This window comes from Thalassophryne amazonica, chromosome 1 (assembly GCF_902500255.1).
Source record: "Thalassophryne amazonica chromosome 1, fThaAma1.1, whole genome shotgun sequence".
Taxonomy (NCBI): Eukaryota; Metazoa; Chordata; class Actinopteri; order Batrachoidiformes; family Batrachoididae; genus Thalassophryne; species Thalassophryne amazonica.
Window position 1 is genome coordinate 42,099,901 of NC_047103.1, and position 26,041 is coordinate 42,125,941.

At 37.4% G+C, this 26,041-nt stretch overlaps 1 protein-coding gene across 2 annotated transcripts; it reads right to left on the reverse strand.

Annotated features, from left to right (window-relative positions):
* Nucleotides 1-3,319: 3,319 nt before the first annotated feature.
* Nucleotides 3,320-25,712, reverse strand: si:ch73-206p6.1 (phospholipid scramblase 1). Of its 2 annotated transcripts, none has more exons than XM_034168668.1 (7): nucleotides 25,642-25,712; nucleotides 24,993-25,081; nucleotides 13,736-13,778; nucleotides 13,420-13,640; nucleotides 13,164-13,325; nucleotides 12,561-12,722; nucleotides 3,320-3,427 (listed from the first exon to the last, which is right to left on the reverse strand). In XM_034168668.1, exons 2-7 carry the CDS (start codon nucleotides 25,053-25,055, stop codon nucleotides 3,395-3,397), a joined length of 684 nt encoding a protein of 227 aa, XP_034024559.1. In that variant the 5' UTR covers nucleotides 25,056-25,081; nucleotides 25,642-25,712; the 3' UTR covers nucleotides 3,320-3,394. The 2 variants fall into 2 exon arrangements, with proteins under 2 accessions (XP_034024559.1, XP_034024568.1); XM_034168677.1 differs by lacking the exon at nucleotides 25,642-25,712 and adding an exon at nucleotides 25,449-25,467.
* Nucleotides 25,713-26,041: the final 329 nt, after the last annotated feature.

A 26,041-nucleotide genomic window follows, 5' to 3' on the forward strand; every position in this document is an offset into this window, starting at 1 on the left:
GGAATGTAAATTCTGAATGGGCCATCAACTTTTTGAACACCAGTGGCGTGCATTTATTTATAAACCTAGTACCATGTGTTAAGGTGCTGCTTCGAACGGATTCAGAATCGTTGACAATTTAAATACTGCCCTCATTTCAGTGGTGTTGGTTTTGTTTGTTTTTTTTTAACTTTAAAAGGCAGTTTGAAATGAGTCCTTTCTTGTTACACCCAAAGTTAACAGTTTAAGATTAATCATCAAAGACATTCTCTCAGATGACCCCACATCACAAGAGCATCTGTATTTACCACAATATGTCCAGATTAGTTCTCCATTGGATAGTTGTTTTTTTTTTTTTTTTTAAACAGCAACAATCACATTTTGGAAAGCAATTGAAAAAGTGCCAAATATTCCAGATCCATCCAACATGATAACACTGGGAGCTGGTAAACTCAAACAGAATTGTGAACAAGATAAACAGCTAAATGGTTTTAGATGACCACTTATAAACTTTGACTCTTGTAAGGTACAGAAGCCTAGAAGGTTCACATATGAACTATGAGGTCTTCAGTGTGATACTTGTAAATATCCTGGAAGAAATGCAGCTGAGCCACATCACAATATACTTTTTATTTAAATGTATCTATTGACAGTTTGCACAATTTAAGCATAGCTCACAGAGTTTTGCATTCACTGCATAACTATATTAGTTCACAGTATTAGTGCAAAAGTAGAATAACTACTATAAATATTTTCATTCAATGGGAATAACTCACATTCTGGTTTTTAGCACAACCATAGAGACTTTAGCACCAATATTTTATGCTGATAATAGTTTAACAAATGAACACATCATGCCAAATTAATTAGCACATGTAAAGCGTCACCACATTTGTCAAAACTGGGTCAGATTTACTTATTAAAATAATAATAATAAATTTTCTCACCAGAAGTTATGGAAACAAAGTAGACCAAAAAAGACATCCAAAGCTGTAACTGTGTCCATATTAAACTGTTTTGCTGGAAACTCATGTAGATCTTCAGGTATAGATGCAAGGCATTTTAAATCAAGATATTTAGTACAGGATCTGCTGTGGTGACCCTGTACAAAATGGGGACAGCTGAAGGATGAACACCATTAAAGTCTCTACAAACAAACAACCACCGCCATGTATCCTGTGACTGTTGATGAAAATGAAGTGCAGACTGCCACTCACAGCAAACTGGTTTAGATGTCAACTTTTGTAACATACCTCACAGAAGCCTTAACAAAAACTATTTCAGGCCTATTTGCTTGAAGCAAGTGAGATTCTGCATGTGCAAACACAGAACTGTAGGACTTTCACAATGTTTAACATGAAACCCCAGCTATATTTAACAGTTAATTAGAATAACATAAAAACAGCACACATGCACACACACAATATACGTATACCCCTTTAAATGAGGTTAAAAATGTTGCTCTCAGAGTTAGAAAAGTCCACTTTTGGTAATTCTACAAACTGTCAAAAGACTAAAACCAAGCAGAAGACACTACACTGCCAGTATTCTGACTAGAAGACTACAGTTTTTACAAAAATAGGATTACTATGTTAAATTCTGACATATCCCACATATTCTAATTATTTCCACCCGAGCCACAGGTTTAAACCATGTGACAGATTTTGGGGAGCGAGAACATGTTTTATGAAGATGCTTCTGTGCTACAGAAGAGCTCTGAATATTATTGACAAACCATAAATGTTTTGCTACAATACTTTAAAATCAAATCACCTTTAATACAACTGTTGACACATTTAGCAATGTAATGGTAACAAAAACGTTTCTGAAATCTAAATGCTAAACTCTTTTTATTCATGTTACCAGATGCAAGTGATTCCAAACAGAAAGCTACACTGTCCAAAAATATAAAGTATCTTTAGACACTAATATCTGAATAAAATAAATATCATCAGTACATCAAGTTTGTTTCATTTTGTGATATGGAATACTCTTAAGTGAAACGTTGGCTCCCTCTTGTGGACAAGACTGACACCATGTGTTCCCAAACCTCAGTGGCATCAAAATTGTTATTGTGTAGGCTTGTTTCACTTTAAGTACAAATGCAGTCATAATGCACGCACACATACACACACATATATAAACTGTGTGCTCACACTGCTCTATAGTGAAAGATCATTAACAAGACTAAAAGTTTCTTTATTAAATCAGCATATTGAGAGTCTAAATTTGCAGTTAGTGTTTTTAAATTAATCAATAATACCCCTAGATTCCACAGAGCGCCGTTCCTTCTCCTTTTCATCCCGAACAGCAAATCGGGGCAGGTTTTGAAGCATCACAGTAACTAAGATCCATCTTGAACAAACTGGGTATTCACAGTCGTTATGGCCATCTTCGGCACCAGTTTTGATATCGGAGTGAAATTTTCGAGCTGTTTAAAAATTTCATCCCAATTCACCAAATTTGCACCATTACACGGTCACATCTGGGTCTTCGTAGTCGTAACAGCTTCAATCATGTTTAAACATGTTTATATGAGGTAGTCCTAATGAGTACAGCTTGAAACCTGTTAGATTGTGGTTCATTTTCAAGCTGGTTGCCAGTTACGCGCTTTATAAGACAGATGGTTGCCAGGTCTGACTTTATAAGTCAGCCTGATATTAGGCATGCCGGAGTAAACAGTTTCATCCCATCTTTGCACTATGTCTGGATTGTGGAGGATTGTAAGAGAACAGTGCCCTGTGGAATAGAGGTGTAAAATACCTTAAATATCTTAATGACCAAATTGGCACATAGCTGGTGTTTTCATTAAAATCTTTTACAAACTGTAGCAAAGCACTGTGATAGTGTAGACGTTTTAAATAATTTAATCTCGTCACCCTTCTACTCAAGTGGTTATAGCAAGAACGGAACATTCCAAACACGTTTGGATAAATGACAAATAAACCTGTGCTCACAAGCACAGGAATATGCACTCACAGCTCAGATACAACACGTGCTAATGGTTTACACCCAGTTGGGCTCTCTTTGGGGAGGGGGGAAGAGAAAGACAGACTATCCCATTCTGACCTACAAAAAAAAAACAAAAAACGATTTGCTTGACCTTCTAAATGTGTCATATTCCCATTATGTTCACTTCTAATTTATCTGACCATAACACAAGACAAAACCGTTGTACACCAACTGAGATTTTAAGATTCTAACAGAACAACTGGAGCAGCTAAAGTCTAAAGAAACCGTAATTCAATGTTCATGCAAAATGATGAAAACTAGGACAACAAATAAGCACTTTGTGTAACTTTCATCTGTTTTATGGTTGTTCTGTGTTTGGGCATTTTTGGGCTAATCATCATGGCTTTTTTAAATTTCTTCTTCCAAGAATTATGTGTGCTGATGTGGAAACCCAGTTTGGCTTCTAGTCGTTGGCACTCTCAAAGAACATAAAATCCTGGAAAACAAAGAAGAATATGTTAATAGAGGAGAAAAGCGTTAATATATCATTGTAATAATACCTAATTGTAAATTCAAATCAAGTAGTTTAGGGATCTGCTATATATTTGATATCTGACAAAACAGGAATTTTAAATTGAACAAGACATTTGTAGTGAATGGAGTAGCCTTGCATCAGATTTTCCATTATAAAATGAAACAATAAAAACACATCCTTTCAGCCCAATGCAGCTGGAAAATAGAGTGGCTGAATTGGAGCAGTACACCAGAATTAACAACGTCATCATCACAGGTCTTCACATCAAACCACGGTCCTACGCACGGGCGGTAACAGATGAGAGCGGAGGGGAGCCCAGTGAACAGGAGGTCAGCTCTGTGGAAAAACAGGTTGCTGATTTCCTCCTATCTAAAGGTATAGAAATGGATTTAAATAACATTGAAGCGTGCCACCCTCTGCCCCGGAGAAATGACGGTGATAAACGAACCGTCATCATGAGATTCATCAACAGAAAACACAAAACAGCACTGTTAAAACAAGGAAGAAAACTGAAAGGGACAAACGTATTCATCAATGAACATCTCACCAAACGGAATGTCGACATCGCCAGGAAAGCACGCTTCTTAAAGAAACAGGGAAAAATCCAGCACACATGGACTTCAAACTGTAAAATATTCATCAAACTGAACGGATCACCAGAACAAGCAAAAGTCATGGCAATAAGGAACATCGAGGAACTGGACAAATATGAAAAATAGGTATGAGGACTCAAACACATCACAGCACCATGATGCAGACTGGAGCAACCCACTCATCCACATCATCTACACCCGGAGACAAGAGAGACATAATGACTAAGGATAATGATCCGTTTATTTCTGCCCAGGAGCTCTGTCTAGATACATTTAATTATAATAACTCTGCTAACCACCCCTTCGAATCTGAAAATGATCCTGATACCTTTTTCAGTGAGAATATTGTGAGACAGTGCAAATATTTTACAGAAGAACAATTCAAAAATTATAAAATCAATGATGAAAATTTTTCAATTATACATTTCAACAGCAGAAGACTTTCTCGTAATCTGTCCACTAAAAATGATTGTTTGAAAACATCCAAAAAACGTTTTTCAGTTATTGCAATTTCAGAAACATGGTTAAATGAGGATAATAAAGATCTGGTATATCTTGATGGTTATGAATTGTTCCTGGTTAATAGGCAGACGAGAAGGGGCGGAGGCGTTGCATTGTTTGTAAGGTCAGAGTATAACTGTAAACTCATTAACAACATGTCATTTACAGTGGACAACATCATGGAATGTGTTACCATAGAAATGACATCTATAAACTCCAAAAACATAGTTGTTAGTTGCATTTACAGAGCTCCTGGGACAAATATTGACACCTTTGAAGACATTATCTTAGGAATGTACAACAAAATCAACAGAAATAAGCATTTGTCTGTGGAGATTTCAATATAGATTTTTTAAACCCTCACAATCATCCACAAATTACCTCATTTATAAACACCTTGTACTGTTTAGGGCTGTTTCCAACCATCATTCATCCTAGCAGAATAACTATGGACTCAACAACTCTCATTGACAATATTTTAACTAACGTTATATCCGGTAATCTTAGTGGGGGACTACTGGTCAGTGATATCAGTGATCACTTGCCAGTTTTCTCAGTCTTTGCATTGGAGGGTTGTTGTATGTATCGAAGCAATATCAAATTCATGAGTAGAAAAGTAACACCTGAAACAATTGATAATTTAAGGGAGGATTTATCAAGTCAGAATTGGTCAGATGTTTTTGTTGATGATGTTGACAGGTCATATGATGCTTTCATTTCCATTTTTTCCAGTTTGTATAATAAACACTGTCCATTTGTTGACAAAATATATAGAAATCAATATAGCAACAAACCATGGATAACTAAGGGACTTCAGAGGGCATGTAAAAAGAAAAACGTACTATATAAACAATTCATAAAACTACGAACTAAGGAAGCTGAAAGTAAGTATAAAACATATAAGAATAAGTTAATCAATATCATGAGACTCAGTAAAAAAACATATTATAATGAGTTACTTGTCAAAAATAGAAATAACATCAAAAACACATGGAACATATTAAATGAAATAGTAAAAAAGAATACAGTAACTAGAGATTATCCTTCATTTTTTCAGAGTAACAACTACATCATGATTGATAACGACGAGTCTATTGCTGAACACTTTAATGAATACTTCGTTAATGTGGGTAAAAATCTTGCCAGTAAGACTGACTCATCAACTAATAACTTCTGGGTAAATAATTCAACGTTTAACAAATCTGTTTCAATGTTCATTGGTGGTACTCATGAAAGGGAAATACTTGATCTGGTTCATGGTTCAAAAAGTAAGAAATCGACTGATTTTAATAATTTGGATATGGCTTTATTAAAAAAAGTTATTGATTGTATAGTAAAACCGTTCAATTATATTTGCAATATGTCACTAAGTACTGGTAAATTTCCTTCTCAAATGAAAATAGCCAAAGTAATTCCTCTGTTTAAAACTGGTGACAAACACACATTTTCTAATTATAGACCTATATCACTCCTGCCACAATTTTCCAAAATTTTGGAAAAAGTATTTGCTAAAAGATTAAATGATTATTTACTGAAGCATAACATCATTTGTGAAGAACAATATGGATTCAGAAGGTCTCGAACTACATCACATGCTTTGATGGACTTTGTGGAAAGTATTGCAACTGCAATTGATAATAAACAATACACAATAGGTGTTTTTTTTTATTTACAGAAAGCGTTTGACACAATTAACCATGGAATACTATTAAGTAAACTGCTGAAATATGGAATCAGAGGTCTGGCATATGAATGGATAGCTAGTTATTTACAAGGCAGATTTCAGTATGTTCAATTCAATACAAATTCTGAACTCAGGGATGTCACATGTGGGGTGCCGCAGGGCTCAGTGCTGGGTCCTTTGTTGTTTATAATCTATATAAATGATATAAGTTGGGTGTCGAGTTCACTGAGATGTGTCCTTTTTGCGGATGATACAACTGTGTTCTGTAGCGGTGAAAATCTTGAACAGCTTCTGAACATAGTGGAGAAAGAACTGGAAAAATTTAAGGTTTGGTTTGACGCTAATAAGTTGTCACTCAACCTTGGGAAAACTAAATGTATTATATTTGGAAATAAACAGGCACCCAAATGTAAAAATTTAACTATAAACAATAAGGAAATTGAGTTAGTAACAGAGAATAAATTTTTAGGTGTTATAATTGATAATAAACTTAGCTGGAAACCACATATAAATTATGTGAAATCAAAATTGTCAAAAACTATAGCCATTTTGTATAAAGCCAAAGACCTACTGCCGCAAGAAGGGTTACTTACTTTATATCATTCTCTGATGGTACCATATATGACATATTGTGTTGAGTCATGGGGAAACACTTACAAATCAAATACCAATCCAATATTCCTTTTGCAAAAACGAGCCATACGAATCATCTGCAATAAACAATATCGTGAACCAAGTCATTCTCTATTTGTGTCTTTAAATTTATTAAAATTCATTGATTTGGTCGATTACATTACAATTCAAACTTTATTTCGAGTGAAAAACCAAGCCTTACCGAGACATGTCCAGAGTCTGTTCCGATTGAGGGAATCCAGATATAGTTTAAGAGGTTGTGCAATTTTTATGAAACCACCAGTAAGAACAAATGTAAAGGGTTTTTGTGTGTCTGTGGTTGGGGTGAGGAAATGGAACAAATGTTCAACAGAGGTTAGAATGAGTAGTACCTTAGTGAGATTTAAGAAACTACTCAAAAAGAACATTATGTCTAAGAAGCAAATATAATTTGATTTATATGGAATGTTCAATTTATAAGTGGGACTTATTGTATATTTGAATGTGTGGGTATGTATATGCGTATGTAGATACATAGATATGGGTAGGTGTATATGTATATAAGTGACTGTGTATATGTATGTATATATTTATGTTTGTAAAGTATATACATATGTATATAGGTATATGTGGCACAGCCCAAGCAGAGGGTCACCCCCAAGAGCCTGGTCTGCTTGAGGTTTCTTCCTTATAGGGAGTTTTTCCTCACCACAGTTGCCTAGTGCTTGCTCTGGGGGTTGGTAAGGTTAGTCCTTACTGGCGTAAAGTGCCTTGATTTGACTTTCTTATGATCTGGTACTATATAAATATAATTATAAGTGAATAGTATATTGATGTGTATGTCTGTGTGTCGACATGTAGTAGTGAATTTATATTTATGTAAATATGACTGATTAGAATTGTTGGACTTGTACTAGCAGGGGTGGGCGCTAATAAGCTTTGCTTCAGCCCACACCCTTTCGGACTCACTAGTTTTGTCTGTGTTTGTTTGTGGAATTGTTCATTTTTTTCTATTTGAATATTTTGTGTGCCGAATTAAAAAACTTTGTCACAAAACTTTGTCACTTAAAGGCTTTATTCATAATTTAATTATTTAACTAAATGAAATAATTTAATGCACTACTGCATTGACCATTTAATACCATGCAGTGCATGGTATTAAATAACCATGCACTTGACACCCTTTAATCCTCATCATTTGTAGCCATTGTTGAGTTAGTTTACAATGAGAATACAAGAATGCTCAGTTTTGGCTTTTGTTAAATTGTTCATTGGCCTGTAACTGATTTGTCACTCTTGGCAATTTCTTGTGCTCATGTGTACTTTATTTTAATTTATTAATTGGTAGCATAGGAAATGGGCATGCATGCATATACAATGCTATTGTTTTTAGCAAAATTAATTTACTTTTGCAAGCAGTTATGCTATTTTCATTTAAATAAATTATGCTCTGACTGAACTGCACTCAGTTAGAGCAGACACAAGCAACTGCAAATAGCATCTTATCAATTATGAAATTACCTCTGTGACTATTCTTGGTTTTTGAACAAATTTCACTCAATGATGACTGTGTAATAACTGCTGACAGCCTCTGTCATCCTCCTGATATTTTACTGTGATCTGCTGGTCATTTTTTCACCTTTGTCAAACCTTTATTATGATTATTATTTATTTATTTATTTTAACTTTAACAACCGTCTGAAGCTCACCACTGCAGTCCAGGCTTAATTATTATTATTTTTTAAACTTGTCACTCAGCAACATGTTACAGAAACCTCTGGCACAATTATTTACATTTCAGATCTTGTGAAATTCTTCTGCCACCCCCCCCCCCCCCCCCCCCCCCCCCCCCCACACACACACACTTTTTTGGGGCCCATGTCTTATTTATAGTGAAGCAGCTGAAGTAAAATTTCCATAACAATTGTGTATTTTGTGATAAAAGTATCAAATTTGGTACACATACTCTAAATGAACTAATGTTTATTTTCAGCTATAGGGCCATCCTGGAGCTAGCTGACCTCTAATGAGCTACAGGGGTCAATAAAGAATTACACATCAAAATTTAAAAATACTCCAATCATGTTGAACTACCACATTATTTGTCTGATCATAACAATTCCATAAATGTATAGTTTAGACTATCTGTGATTGAATGTTATGGGGTAAAAACAGCAAAAATGGTGATAAAGGTCAGTTTCAGTTTGTACAGGAGTCAAAACTTAAAGTTGCTCCAGTTTTGGTTAAAAAAAAGATGTAAATTATTGATTGCGTTAATAGCATTTTAAAAAGGAATAGTTTGCACCATCTGTCATGCTTAGTTATCATGTTACAGGGTATCATATGTCACATGTCATAGAATCCAATGGACGTCGAAATTGTTTGAATTTTACTTTGGAGACCAAGCATTCAACACAGTCAAAAATATTAAATGTTTTAATCCTTCTATTTCAACCAATAATTTGCATCACTTTTTACCAAAATTGTAGCAACTTTAATTTTTGACCCTTGTCCAAACTGAAACTGAACTTTGTCACCATTTTTGGTGTTTTTACCCCATAACTCCAGAGCATTTAGTCATAGACAGTCCAACCATACCTTTTTGGAACTGTTATAGTCAGTGGTGAGCACAGCTAACCAAAAGGTTACCTTCGATAACAGATAATCAGCTAGCTGAACAGTTATCTTTTACAAAGCTAAACCGATAAACCACCCAAAAATTTATCAGAAGCTTCAGCTTCTCTGCTGGGAGCTCCTGTTTACTACATAGCTTCCAGCAGAGAAGCAGTTGAGAGGAGCAGCGAAGCTGAACTCTCTACTCAATAGCAGTGTTGCCATGAGGTGGAGGTCTTGGAAAATAAAGCAGTGCTGACTTACGGTTTCTTTGATTGATTAATAAAATTAATACCGATAGAATAACTCCATTAATGTCAATTCTGTCATTTGTACAAAGTTAAAATATAACATATCTTTGAACGTTGAATAATGCACTAATTCTGAAGTTTTGTAACAAACACAGACAGATGTCAAAGGGATTATGGGTAAAATGTGCCTCCACTAACACTGATTGGTTGACTCATTCATTCTATGTAAAAACCAACACGTTAATGTGAGGTGTGTGTTGGTGCTTACATATAAATGTGCTTTTGTAAAATATGCCTTTTTTTTTTTTTTTTTTACAAAAAAAAAAGAAAAAAAAAAGAGCCAAGTTGTAATTAGATAACCGTCTGATATAACCGGTGTCCAAATAAATAGAACGCTGCCATCTACTGGTGCCCAGACGCTCAGTACTTAGGGTAAATACTGCCATGAACACTACTGGCCAGTAGATGGCAGTAGAGACCATGAAAACTTGCCAAAACAAACTTCCAGATAATCAGTGTCTGCTACGTTTAAGATGCGTGGAATGTAACCTCTGGGGTCTGAGGGCATTTTTTTGTACAGTTCACTCGCCTGGCATAAATGTTTTATTATTGTTGTAAAAAGATCACCCTGCATCCCACAATCAAGTTTTTTGTCTCTTTTTTCTGGACAACCTGTACTTTGAAAATATATATGCTTGTGGTGTTTTATAAGTGTAATAAAGGTTTACAATCAGAAATAAGAAAGGAAAAAATAAAGTGGAAAATAATTTTCACACACTTTTATTAAAAACACACAGCAAACTATAATAAACAACTATTTTGACACTTTATAAAGGTTGTTTGGGGTCTTTTTAAAAGCATGTACAAAAATAAAGGTTCAAAAATAAACACAAATGCACATTTTGAACAATATATACAATATGGTCTATGGGTTTTGTTTGTCTTTATGCCACATCTCAAAGCAATTTCTGTCTGCTATTACACAAAGGCTTACAACACAAACTTTTTATTTCCATGGAGTTAACGCCCTGTTGGAATGTGTTCCTGCACTGTAAACAACCTATCTTCACAGTTTGAGGCCCTGTTAACACCCCTCCCCCCTCATTCAATTCATATGCATAAACGGCACTTTATGAGTGAGAGCGAGAGAGGCTTTTTAGAGAACCTTGGGCAAGTAGTGAATCATTTGTTTCAGTGACACTCTTTGGGCGACCACGTGGGGTTGTATGAGGTCCTCTTAACACTGATGACCTCCATTCATATGTGCATCACTGCGCTTTTACGCATGGAGCCAGCAGCCACAGGGCTCTTCAAACAGAATTCACATGCCACAGAGTAACAGATCACTGCTCCTAACAATCTTTGGCCCTACCATGTGAGACTGCTCTGCCTTACAATTGGATATTGGAAAACCATGTGACGGTGAACCAATTCCGATTGGACACTCACATTGTGCACGTCATCACACAGCTTCTATGAGGAGTACAAAGATGGTGGATGGCTGGCTGAAAGTTCACGGAGTTAACTTTTCAGCAAAAAAAAAAAAGTTTCTATCTCATATTAAAAAGTTATTTATAATTTAGCCGTCGTATGCGTCAGCGTCAGCCCCAGAGGGTTAATAAACGCAAACTGAATTTCAGACAACTTATATATATTACTCTGGAACAAAGACGACAGACAGTGTTTGACATAAGCAGGACTCTAAATAGCAAACAGGAATCAACTGCAATGACTCCATTTGAAAATAATGTAGAAGCAACCTGAGCTTCTTCTGGCATTTTTACAACAACACAAACACAACAACGTCTATAAACACAGAATATATTCATGAGAGTTTTAGGCACAATATACAAAGGGTTTAATGCTGTTGTCCATGTGGAGCCTGATCAGAGCGTCTCAAATGCATTTCTTCTGTCGTGAATGTACTGAGATTACCCATAATGCACTGGGCAGAGCACGTCCACTCTAAAACCTTCAAAAGTAGTGCATTACTTTAAAACTAAAACATATATCTGATATTTTCACTTTCTAAAACTTCACACTTAATTGAAATAACCTGTCCGAAATTAGTTTAGATTTTAACCATAAGTTAAAACTGTATGCCTCTGGATGATTTGGGTGATATTGCCAGCATATCAGTATGGGGTCAAAAGAAATGAGCTTCTCCTTTTCTGTGACTAGTTCTCCTTTGCCTGCAGAGGATAGAGTAGTTTCTTCTAGCACCAAATCTCCCCTGTTTGCAGAGGATAGAACTGTGCATCTACTACAAAACATTTAACAGGTAGGTACTCAGCTGATTTTAGACGTCATAAATGTTTGTAACTGTTAAGCTTTGTTTACCACGTCTGCAGAAATATGTCAGCGGTACAAAAATTATCGGACCAAAACTTATTGGAAGATAATTAGTCCAATTATAGTTTTCAAAGTTATCTGAAAAGCTAATTCAATAATGAAAACATTATCTTTGATAATCAGCGGTTAGCGGATTAGAGGAACTGTGCCCTGGGTATAGTTTTCAACATAATTGGAGCATTTTAAAATTTTGGCCACTGTGTAATTCTTTACACCTGTAGCTCATTAGAGGTCAGCTCCAGGATGGCCCTATAGCTGAAAATAAACATTAGTTAATTTAGAATATGTATGTCAAATTTGATGCTTTTATCACAAAATGCTTAACTACATTGGTGAAAATTAGCAATGATTCTTGCTCTGTGTCCTTTATATTCAAATTTGACCACATAAGAAATTATAACTTATTTGACACACTGTTTGCTTTTGAAATAACATATACACCTTAAAATTTATATATATATATAAAAAAACCTTAATATTGCACTTACAATCAGAAAACATGCGCCAATCATTACGGCCTTCATTCTCACATCCAGATCCATGGGAAACTGGATACCAAAGTTGTCTGCATCTGTGAAAGCTTCTCGAAGAAGTCCTGTCCACTGCTTACTGATTTTCCCAATCTTACTGATCTCATCCATTGTCAGAATCTGGAGAGAGAGGGAGAAAAAGAATTGACTACAGACTTGTTGCATCAGGATCCAGACCAATCTCTAAACTTGTGAGGTTGACTTGGAGTGGGCTCATGGAAAACTTTTTCCCGCTACAGTACCACAATATCTCGAGTTTCGAAATGCTGACTTCAAAGCATGTTGGAAGGACTCAAAATGGTAATATCATGCTTCAGTTAAGTCTGCTGTGGATTTAGCAAAAAGTCATTGACCCGTCGCAGCTGAATTCTGGAGAAATGTCCATTCAGTACCACACAGGATCAAACCCTGTGTGCCGGCTTCATCCAAACCACAGCATGCTCTGATTGGAAACAACATTTCTGCTTCACAGTACCACAAAGCAGATCCCGAAAAAGGAAAGTCCATCTGGGATGGGGAGGAGAGGAGTGACTGTGTCATGATGTGTTTCGATAAACTCACCTCAAAGTCAACATCTGGAAGGCAGCTCCATCCGCAGAAGGGTCCGTGGATCTTCAGTACAGGCTCTTTGTGTTCATTTGCAACGATGAATTTAGGGGAGAACGGGTGCCACTGTTGAATAACGTACCCCACTGTGTTACCGGGAGGGGCCTGCACTTCCAGCTGGGTGAGGGATTGTGGGTGAACAGAATTTGATTTGTAGCCATGCCTTCAACAACAAAAAAAAAAAGAGAAGTATCTCTGAAACGTTACCCACCTCTTGTAGGGAGCAAGGGAAGAAGCAGGACATGCACTTGAGCGGCCTGTTGATTGTGATGATCTCTTGCCCGAAATTGTCCAGGACGTGGATGGTGAAAGAACGCATGGGCCCACAACACTGTCGACTCAGACAGTCGTTTTCCTCTACGGCATAGAACACATTCTGGCCCATGATGTTACGTACTTCATATTTGTTGTTACTTTCAAAACCAAGAAGTGCTGTTTGAGAAGAAAATGTGGGAAATAGTTACTTCTAAAAACAGCCTGTAAAGTGCATCTGTACTCAACGTAGCTGGCATGCTTATATTCCATACCTTCCACAAGTTCAACTTTCTGCTTGATGAGTAGTTGGTCCACCTGGAAAACAAGATAATGACACACACCATAGTGTAAATCTCTGCCACACTTATATCAAGGGATTTCCCCAATAAAAGGTGATACAAGATATATTTGTCAGAAATTCTGCTCCTGGAGGGAGCGCTGTAAGAATCCAACAAGGATTCCACAGCAAAAAGACAAGTCCCCTGTATGATGATGTACATGAGTGAGCACTGATCTTAGGACAGTAAAAAATACCAGAATTTTGGGAGAGGAGATTGCAGTTATGGTGGGTGCTTGACCAGCAAAAAGTATTTGTCTGAGTGTATCATCAAAACAGAAAAAGACATGTTAAACCGCTGAAAGGTATTACTAGGGCAGATATATGTAAAATATCGCTACGAGTGTGCATTTAAAAGCAAGTTTTTTTTTTACATTTATTTATTTATTTTTTTAAAAATACAATTATGGTTGGAATGGATTCAGTCAGTGTGCAAGAAGACAAAGAAAACAAGGCTTTATTTGGGCCTCTATGACGTCGCAGATTAAGTTGTGTTTGATGATTTGTGGATGTTAATGCTGGATTTTACGGTTGCAAATTGATTTTTAAAACTGTAAAACGTATACTTGTGACCGTAAAATCCAGCATTAATGTCTGCAAATCATCAGACACAAGGGGGTTATTCCCATTCTCAAATTCCATCATTTGCACGGTTTATATTTCTGTAAGTAATTCGGCCTGTATATGTGTTTTCAGCGAAAGACCGCTTCACCACTGAAGGCTACATCTAAACGCGCATAATAATATAGTTTGATATAGAGGTGCACCGATCGATCGGGCACCAATCACGCCTTGATCGGTTTGATTGGTGATCGGCAAAATGCGCCAATCAAAAGGACCGATCACAACAGTGCAGGCAGTAGCGCAGGGAGCGCTTGGTCCTGTCATGACACGCTTTCCTCTGTGACGTAAACTCATTTTGACTTCTGATATGAGCTGGGCGGACAAGGAGAGCAGTCGCCATCATCTAATGTAGTCCATGTCCGTCCAGCTCATATCAGAAGTCAAAATGAGTCAAATGGCTCTGAGAGATCTAAATAGACTGCTGTGTAATGAATGGAACCACACTGCCATCTAGTGGATATCCAGTGTGCGTGAGTGTGTGTTTGTGAATCAGTAGGCATTTTGATTTTGTTCATTTTTTCATATGAGTGTAGAGGTACAGAGAGTACAAAGAAGCTTTGTTCATTTGATTTGCTTATATTGTGAACTGCCATGATACTGGAATTGACAACTAAGTTCAAAATAAAAAAAAAAAATTGATTGATTGATTTGTTTGTGGATCTGTGGATTTCGGGAAAAGAATGTCTCAAAATTACGTCACAGAGGAAAGCGATGAATGCATGTAATTGGTGATCCACAAATGCTGAAACTCAATTCACATATACAATTTCCAGTTTTACAAATGTAATTTTTTTTTTTTTTTTTTACAAATTAAGTTTTATATTTGCAAAGACCAATTTACAAGTTACAAATATGAAATTTGCATTTGTGGATATCTGAACATATTTGCAAATCAATGATTATTTGTAGATCACCCTGTGTGCATTTACAAATATTAATGAGACAATTTTAACCCCATAGAATGAGGGCTGTATTTTACATTCTCAGCGTATTCTCTGTAGGCTGTAACCTGAGCAACATGAAACATGGAAAAAAAAAAAGCTTGCTGGTAGAACAAAGTCAGTGTAATAAAACAAAAGTTGGCAGTTTATTCTAGTGTCTTTATTTTAATGCATGTTTTTTGTTTTCATCATTAAGTTTTAATGCAAAAATAGTCCTATACATTAGACCTATATTCTTATTTTGGGCATGATCCAAATATGTACTTGATCGGTATCGGCAGATCAAAATTTCAGTGATTGGCCTAAAAAATCCTGATCAGTGCACCTCTAGTTTGATAAAACTGTTACGCAGACTGTAGTTTTAGGGAAATGTTGCTAGATTCCTGGTCCCGAGTCATCAAATAATCTCCATTAGTATTGTATTTATTGGTTATCACAGCAGTAATTGCAATATTTACATCAGTCGGCGAAGCTTACCATAGCAACAGTGTCTTCATGCCAAACAAGAAATTCTATGAGCAGACCCACAGATTTCTCCATCTGGTCAACTGCATTGAGTAATTCTGTATCAGAATTCACATCAGTACTTTCATATGATAGATTAAATTCACCCATTTCAGCATCGTCGTTGCTCCACCAGATTCTCTCACTCTCAGCTGACATTGCCATTATTGACATCTGCCTAGCAACACGATCAGGGCGCGGAGTAATACATCAAATGTGAAACGGTCGAATATTTTGCCACCGTCAACATGATATTTTATGTACAGAAATCTCAAATGATTAACCAATCAGATTTGCGGAACAAATGTAATTGGATTAGAATCAGAGTTTTATGGTAAAAGCAACAATTTTTACACAGACATTGCTTTAAAGATGTTGTGTGTGTGTGGGGGGGGGGGGATTTTTAATATGCCATGCTTAATTTTTCCCAGGAGAATAAGAAATAGCAAAAGCCAAGTTGGCCACTGTGCCGTTTCTTCCACAGTATCTCGAAATGCTGTCTTTATTACTGTGTCACACACACTCATAGACACTGACAGTGTAGTTTTCTGTTTTCTTACACACTGAACCTTAGATAAAAAAAATAATCTGAGCTTGCCCATGATATATATATATATATATATATATATATATATATATATATATATATATATATATATATATATATATATATCAAACAAGGTCTGTGTAAAATTTGGTGTTTCTAGGACATAAAATGCACAGTTGTTTCACATACCTGCCCTAATATAGTAGCTGAATCAACTGAAAGTCGTCTCGTGGTTAAGCCCTGGGCTTGAGACCAGAGGATCCTCGGTTCAAATCCCAGCTTGACTGGAATATTACTTAGGGCCCTTGGGCAAGGACCTTAATCCCCAGTTGCTCCCAGTGTGTAGTGAGTACCTTGCATGGCAGCCGCCTCACATCGGGGTGAATATGAGGCATTATTGTAAAGTGCTTTGAGTGTCTGATGCAGATGGAAAAGCACTATGTAAATGCAGTCCATTTACCATTTATCATAAACTATACCTATAGATCAAGACATTTATTGTCTTATACACAGTAAAAACACGTTAAGACCATGCAATGAAATTCTGACTTTACTTGCTTCCCTTCACTAATGCAAAGACAATATTAAGAATAAATGAGGTAAGAAAGTTAAAATGCATAAATGAAAAAGTAAAAAAAAAAAAAGTCCTAAAAAAATCCTTAAATGTGATGAAATGCACAGTGCTGAATGACATTCAGTGGCCATCACTATGAAGATGAAGGTTTGGGTTGGGGTTAGTTTTTAACATTATTGAGGAGTCTAATGATGTGTGTGTGCGTGGGTGTGGGGGATAAAATCTGTTTGTAAGATTAATAGCAGATTAATCAATTAAATGTAACTGAGCAACCTGTGACCTGATCCCAGATAAACGGTTGAAGATGAGTGAGGATATAGTCAATGAATTGTTTCTTTTTTGCTGTCATACTGTGTTTCAAAATAAAAACAAAATGCTGTTTTGTTGACATAAGCACACTACCACTGTGGGATTTGGATAAAACAGAATATTTAGTTTCAAAATTTAAAGCTGGAAGGTTTATAAATAAATAAATAAATTTTTTGTACCCCCTTCCTCCAATCAAGGGTCAAGGGGGGGCTGGAGCCCATCCCAGCAGACACGGGCACAAGGCAGGGTAACACCCTGGACAGGATGCTAGCTGCAGGGCCACATACACAGTCAAACACAGTCACACCCGCACGCACACCCACAAACAATTCAAAGCTCCTAGTCCACCTAACCTGCATGTCTTTGGAAGTGGGAGGAAGCCGGTGTCACCGACCGAACAGTCCCCCTAAAAATCGGTCCTCCCAGATGACGCGGTTCACAGATTAACACGTCGTTTCTGCTTCAAACTGCACTCCAGTCATCATCTACAGTAGTGTTCAGAATAATACAACCCCTGGCAATAATTATGGAATCACCGGCCTCGGAGGATGTTCATTCAGTTGTTTAATTTTGTAGAAAAAAAGCAGATCACAGACATGACACAAAACAAAATTCATTTCAAATGGCAACTTTCTGGCTTTAAGAAACACTATAAGAAATCAGGGAAAAAAATGGTGGCAGTCAGTAACGGTTACTTTTTTAGACCAAGCAGAGGGAAAAAAATATGGAATCACTCAATTCTGAGGAATAAATTATGGAATCACCCTGTAAATTTTCATCCCCAAAACTAACACCTGCATCAAATCAAATCTGCTCGTTAGTCTGCATCTAAAAAGGAGTGATCACACCTTGGAGAGCTGTTGCACCAAGTGGACTGACATGAATCATGGCTCCAACACGAGAGATGTCAATTGAAACAAAGGAGAGGATTATCAAACTCTTAAAAGAGGGTAAATCATCACGCAATGTTGCAAAAGATGTTGGTTGTTCACAGTCAGCTGTGTCTAAACTCTGGACCAAATACAAACAACATGGGAAGGTTGTTAAAGGCAAACATACTGGTAGACCAAGGAAGACATCAAAGCATCAAGACAGAAAACTTAAAGCAATATGTCTCAAAAATCGAAAATGCACAACAAAACAAATGAGGAATGAATGGGAGGAAACTGGAGTCAACGTCTGTGACTGAACTGTAAGAAACCGCCTAAAGGAAATGGGATTTACATACAGAAAAGCTAAACAAAAGCCATCATTAACACCTAAACAGAAAAAAACAAGGTTACAATGGGCTAAGGAAAAGCAATCGTGGACTGTGGATGACTGGATGAAAGTCATATTCAGTGATGAATCTCGAATCTGCATTGGGCAAGGTGATGATGCTGGAACTTTTGTTTGGTGCCGTTCCAATGAGATTTATAAAGATGACTGCCTGAAGAGAACATGTAAATTTCCACAGTCATTGATGATATGGGGCTGCATGTCAGGTAAAGGCACTGGGGAGATGGCTGTCATTACATCATCAATAAATGCACAAGTTTACGTTGATATTTTGGACACTTTTCTTATTCCATCAATTGAAAGGATGTTTGGGGATGATGAAATCATTTTTCAAGATGATAATGCATCTTGCCATAGAGCAAAAACTGTGAAAACATTCCTTGCAAAGAGACACATAGGGTCAATGTCATGGCCTGCAAATAGTCCGGATCGTAATCCAACTGAAAATCTTTGGTGGGAGTTGAAGAAAATGGTCCATGACAAGGCTTCAACCTGCAAAGCTGATCTGGCAGCAGCAATCAGAGAAAGTTGGAGCCAGATTGATGAAGAGTACTGTTTGTCACTCATTAAGTCCATGCCTAAGAGACTGCAAGCTGTTATACAAGCCAGAGGTGGTGCAACAAAATGATTCCATGATTCGTGATTCATGATTCCATAATTTTTTCCTCAGAATTGAGTGATTCCATATTTTTTTCCCTCTGCTTGGTCTAAAAAAGTAACTGGCTGCTACATTTTTTTTCCCTGATTTCTTATAGTGTTTCTTAAAGCCAGAAAGTTGCCATTTGAAATGACTTTAGTTTTGTGTCATGTCTGTGATCTGCTTTTTTTCTACAAAATTAAACAACTGAATGAACATCCTCAGAGGCAGGTGATTCCATAATTTTTGCCAGGGGTTGTAGTAGTGCTATGTGACTAAAAAGATTAATCCAGGTTTTGAGTTCATTTCTGGGAAACAAGGTACCAGTAGATTCAGTAGATTCTCACAAATCCAACAAGACCAAGCATTCATGATATGCACACTCTTAAGGCTATGAAATTGGGCTATTAGTAAAAAAAAGTAGAAAAGGGGGTGTTCACAATAATAGTAGCATCTGCTGTTGATGCTACAAACTCAAAACTATTATGTTCAAACTGCTTTTTTAGCAATCCTGTGAATCACTAAACTAGTATTTAGTTGTATAACCACAGTTTTTCATGATTTCTTCACATCTGCGAGGCATTAATTTTGTTGGTTTGGAACCATGATTTTGCTCATTTACTAGTGTGCTTGGGGTCATTGTCTTGTTGAAACACCCATTTCAAGGGCATGTCCTCTTCAACATAAGGCAACATGACCTCTTCAAGTATTTTGACATATCCAAACTGATCCATGATACCTGGTATGCGATATATAGGCCCAACACCATAGTAGGAGAAACATGCCCATATCATGATGCTTGCACCACCATGCTTCACTGTCTTCACTGTGAACTGTGGCTTGAATTCAGAGTTTGGGGGTTGTCTCACAAACTGTCTGCAGCCCTTGGATCCAAAAAGAACAATTTTACTGTCATCAGTCCACAAAATATTCCTCCATTTCTCTTTAGGCCAGTTGATGTGTTCTTTGACAAATTGTAACCTCTTCTGCACGTCTTTTATTTAACAGAGGGACTTTGCGGGGGATTCTTGCACATAAATTAGCTTCACACAGGCGTCTTCTAACTGTCACAGCACTTACAGGTAACTCCAGACTGTCTTTGATCATCCTGGAGCTGATCAATGGGTGAGCCTTTGCCATTCTGGTTATTATTCTATCCATTTTGATGGTTGTTTTCCGTTTTCTTCCATGTGTCTCTGTTTTTTTTTGTCCATTTTAAAGCACTGGAGGTCATTGTAGATGAACAGCCTATAATTTTTTGCACCTGCATATGAGTTTTCCCCTCTCCAATCAACTTTTTAATCAAACTACGCTGTTCTTCTGAACAATGTCTTGAACATCCCATTTTCCTCAGGCTTTCAAAGAGTAAAGCATGTTCTACAGGTGCTGGCTTCATCCTTAAATAGGGGACACCTAATTCACACCTGTTTGTTCCACAAAATTGACGAACTCACTGACTGAATGCCACACTACTGTTATTGTGAACACCCCCTTTTCTACTTTTTTTTTTTTACTAATAGCGCAATTTCATCGCCTTAAGAGTGTGCATATCATGAATGCTTGGTCTTGTTGGATTTGTGAGAATCTACTGAATCTACTGGTACCTTGTTTCCCATGTAACAATAAGAAATATATTCAAAACCTGGATTAATCTTTTTAGTCACATAGCACTACTATTATTCTGAACACTACTGTATCTCAGCGACAGATAGCTGAAGCTTTTGTACAACAATCATTTCCACAAAAATTCAGCATTATTCCATCATAAAAGGCAGTGGAAGTGATCAGAGCACCACGGCTAAACGAGCTGCTAGCTGATGCCTTCACTACACGTTGGACATTTCAAAGCGTCATGGAATTTCACCTCATTTCTGCTAAAACTGACTTTAGAATGGCTGTAAGAGGTTTTACCTTTATCATCTGATGGTTAATAATCCCATTAATCCATTTGATTGCTTTGGGTGAAGAGACTCCGTCTCAGACGTGCTGCTGTGGTCTAAAATGATGCATGCGCAGATTCAAAAGGCGGACTGATTTTTAGGGGCTGACCGTTCGGGCTTCAACACCGGAGCACCTGGAGGGAACCCACATGAAAACAGGGAGAACTTGCAAACTCCACATAGAAAGGCTCAGGCAGGAAGCGATCCCAGGACCTTCTTGCTGTGAGGCAACAGTGCTAACCACTAACCCAGCGTGTTGCCCGGGTTATAAATCATACAGATTAGTTTATTTATTTTGACTGATTGGAGTGGGGATATGAAAAAAGTCAGCTGGTTCTGACAAAAAAGAGCTATTAAATTACTGTGTTCAATTACTCAATTCAACTCAGTTCAATTACTCTGTTCAATAAAGTGGAGATTCTTTTGTTTTGAGGTTCTTTGTGAAACCCCATCAAATTGGCTGCGAAACCTTGCAGCCAAAATCAGGCTATAGACTTTAAAGTAAGAAATAAAAAGTTCCTTTACCCAACAACGCTCTTGCAACAAAAATTCAGCACAATTTGTAATCAGACAGACAGGGACACCTTTGGCCCCAGTGTCAGTTGTTAATGGGACACATTTTAGAATATTGTGGTTGTGATATGAAGCTGGCCAAAAGATACCCCAGTTTTGTCTGCAGCCACTAAAAACCATCTAAAACAGAGGACAACTATTCTTTTAATAAGTGGACATACTGCGTTCCAGTGGATGTCACACATCTTCTGGTTCACTGGTGTGCACACATCCTCACACAGAAACTCTGCATGAACTGCATCCTCTGGGTATTGGGACCTCATGCTGATGCTGAAGTTACTGCTGGTAGATCATCAGTGACAGAATTTTATACAGTTTAGTTTCTGAGCCTACAGACTGGTGAAAGAAAGTCCTTGTACCCTGTGGATAGGGACACTTCATACTTTATAGTACATGGACCAGAGCTACATGGAATATAAGTGCTTAATTACCAGCCCCCATCTCAACCATATATATATATATATATATATATATATATATATATATATATATATATATATATATATATATATATATATATATATATATATATATATATATATATATATATATATATATATATATATATAATGAACACAATTTTTGCAAACATTTCATATTTTCTTTATTTAGATATGAAAAAGAATGTTTCTTATGAAAATTGATGTGGCATTAGCGCCCTCTACAGGCGCTATGTTGACATACATACAGCTCCATCATTAATTGGACAGTGACACCATTTTTGTAATTTTGCCTCTGAACATCACCACAATCGAGTTGAAATTAAATAAAGATATTTTTGTAGCGTAGACTTTCAGCTTTAATTTAAGGTTTTTAACAAAACTATAATTTTAACCACTTAGGAATTACAGCTACTTTTAAAGTAGACCTGCATTGAAATAAATGTGGTCAAATTTCAGAAAGAAATAGCTGATATGTATTTATAAGACCCTTGTGAATGCAGTAAAGTAAATCTGTAAGCCCAAATGTGTAATTCAGCGGAGAAATCTTCGTTTAAAAATGACAAATTTGCAGCTAAAATTTAGCCCTCTGTGAAAACAGTTTGTACAGCCGTATCATTTCCATGACGTCAGTGACAAGATGACGCGCTCCCGCCTTCAGTCCGATCTCGCATTGAAATTGATTTTATCTGTTAGTAATGTTACTTATACACGTCCTGGTTTCAACATCCAAAAGTAAGCTGCAATGAATGTGAGATACAGATCTGTGTGCTCAGATCAGCAACGACATCAACAGCGGGCGCCGTTCTTCCTCTCCCGCTCTCTGCCTCCGCTGCGCTTATTAAGTCTGCGGGCTCGTTAACCGCCGACGCGGGCCACTCACACCGCCCGTGTCTGCTTTGCAGCCGGTGTTGTGCTAGATTCAGCGCACAACACCGGCATCACCTCTCTGTCTACTGAATGGAGGTGCAGCCAACTTGGAACAAGTCCAGAGACTACGCTCGCTGTTTTAATGCGAAGCGGCCGGTGACACCTGTTGCTGCAAGGACAGACTTCTTGCTGCAAAATCCACAGCACCGCACGTCTCGGCAATCGGAGCCCCAGAGCTCCATGGACGCTGAGAGAGGTTTATATATTTTTAATGACTGGGATTCTTTGCGGGTCTCGCCTCCATATCCCGCGATGGTACCGGAGGTGAAAGACAGTAGATTTTCATTGCGACACCACTCAATCAAACGGGTGTATGAAAAAGTCCCCCAAAATAATTTTCAAGCACAAATAAAAGAAATGTGTACTCACCAAACGTGCCGCAAGACAATATGAAGTTTTAAAAAGTAGATCCTTCCGTATAAGGCAAGAAAAAGGTGCAGATGCAAACACGTAAATCCACAAATTACAATTGGCGCAATGCATGCTGGGAGAGGGTCTTGTCTGTGACGTCTTGGCAGCGTCCATGATGAGAGGGACAATTTGCAGAGGGCTAAATGTTAGCTGTAAATTTGTCATTTTCAAATGAAGATTTCTCCATTGAATGACAGATCTGGGCTTGCAGATTTACTTTACTACATTCAGAAGGATCTCATGTGTAAATGTAAGTCATGTTTTGTTCAAAAAAATCTGACTGCATTTTTTTCAATGCAGGTCTCCTTTAAACACAGGGCCCCGTTTTCACCGGCCATGTGTAACTGAACAAATTAAATAAATACATTTTAGATACAGTTAGCCAGAAGACAAATGGAAGACTCAAGCCAAGATTTGATCAGTTTTCTTGTTAAAATCCTTCTCTGTTACACCCGATCAGGAAGCTGTGGCTGCTGGTGCAACAGACAAAAGATGCACTCTGTCCAGTCCAGTCTCTCCAGTCACAGCCACAGAAGCCTAGAACTCCTTTAGTGTCGTCACGTCTGTCTTGGCGGCTGGTAAAATTAAAAGTTCTGATTTTTGTTCACAATAGTTCTTATATTTTGTTTGTCACATTAGTTATGGTGTCTGAGGGATGATGTATACAAGTGGCTGTAATTCCAAAGTGGTTGATGTGATGTTGTTTGACCTCCTTAAATTAAAGCTAAAACACTAAACTACAGGCACATCTTGATTGTTTCATTTCAGTTCCATTGTGAAAAATTACAAAAAGTGTGTCACTGTCCAAATACTTATGGGCCTGATTGTAAATTGTGCACAGTACTGGAGCAACAGATAATCAGGTTTGCAATGTGGGACAGTTTGGTAAATGAAATCCAATAATAACTCAGATTCACTTGCACACACGCGCACTTCTGTAATTCCTTCATGGTTCCGATCAGGTCTGAGAGCATGTGCTGGTGCTGTGCTTTGCTGCATCCACCACACTATGGAACTGCCTTGAGTCCTGGATGGCAACCAACCAGTAAGACCATGGTGTATCCCCTCCTCTTAAAAGTAACCATCTATCTGCTGCAGCCAGGGGAAACCGGGGCATCACCTTGGCCTTCTCCAGCCGCTGGGATACTCAACACTGTGCGCTGGCTCATGCATGGCCAACATATTGTAACTAACGTTCCCTCACAGTGCAAGAGATATGCTTCATCTGAATCCCACTTGTTTGACACAGTCATACCAGCTGTACAGACGGATCCCCAAAATGGACCCAAAGATATCGTAATGGTTAATATTATGTTTTTACTCAACCCCTTGAATTAAAGCTGAGAATATACACTTAAAGCACATTTTGATTGTTTAATCTAATCTCCATTATGGTGGTGCAGATTCAAAATGACAAATATTTGTCTCTGTCCACATACTTATGGACCTATGTATTTGTGATACAAACTGTGGTTAATTCTTACCTGTGTGAGATATTCTAATCCCGGCGGACAGCCTGGTATTCCTGGATTTGGCACGGAGTACATATTTATTTTGGGAACTGGACGGAAACCTGTTGAAATAAATTCAGTTGAACTCCCACACACGTTTTAAAACAGCGATGCAGCGCCATCTGCTGGTGATATTAGTGACACACAAACAGGCAGAAATAGCTCCCAGACACGTTTGTCTATCACTTTGAAGTTAAAATTACACTTTGTCCAGTCTAATGTGCGCCAGAAATCCTTATTAATGGGCATTAACAGTAGGAGATATCTGAGAACAATATTTATTATTGATTTTTTTTCCAGGACGTGACTGCTTCGAGTCGTGAAGTCACCATAAATAAATCCTCTTAATTCCTTAGCTTCCACATAAATAACAGGCACCAATAAGCCCACACAGAATACAGCAGCGCCTTAGAAATATCTGCGACACACCTGTTCCGATTTTAACGGCTCGCTGCTTCGTCAGCTAAAAGGAACCCGAGCTTTGATTCGACTGTTCGGTAAATTGCTTCACAATGTGAAGCGGCACTTCACGGAGCTTTTAACACGACCCAGTGTGACGTCTTTAAAAAGCGTTTAACCACAAAAACGAATAGCTCTTAGCTCACAAATCACAAATACTCACCGGAATTTCACCTGCACCTTACAAAAAGAACGGGCCACTCCGGAAACAAAAGCCTAGAATAAAACGATAACACCATTGGTTACGTCATCTTACGTCGCTTCTTAAAGAGCCAATGACAAAACAGTGTCGAACCGAAACGAATAAACTCGAATTTATAAAGTGGCTTTATAACGCGCGAACCATTATGAAATGAAAATATACGTTTGTGTTCATTTAATTGCAAATATTATTAATAATGACCCTGAAAGTCCATTAAACTAATTTTATTGATTGATTGATTGATTGATTGATTGATTGATTGATTGATAAAACAGTTTGTGAGATTATTTAGTGAATGCTGTCTTGAATTTGGTCTTGCAAAGACACAAGAGAAATGATGAAAATCTATTTAAATAATTCA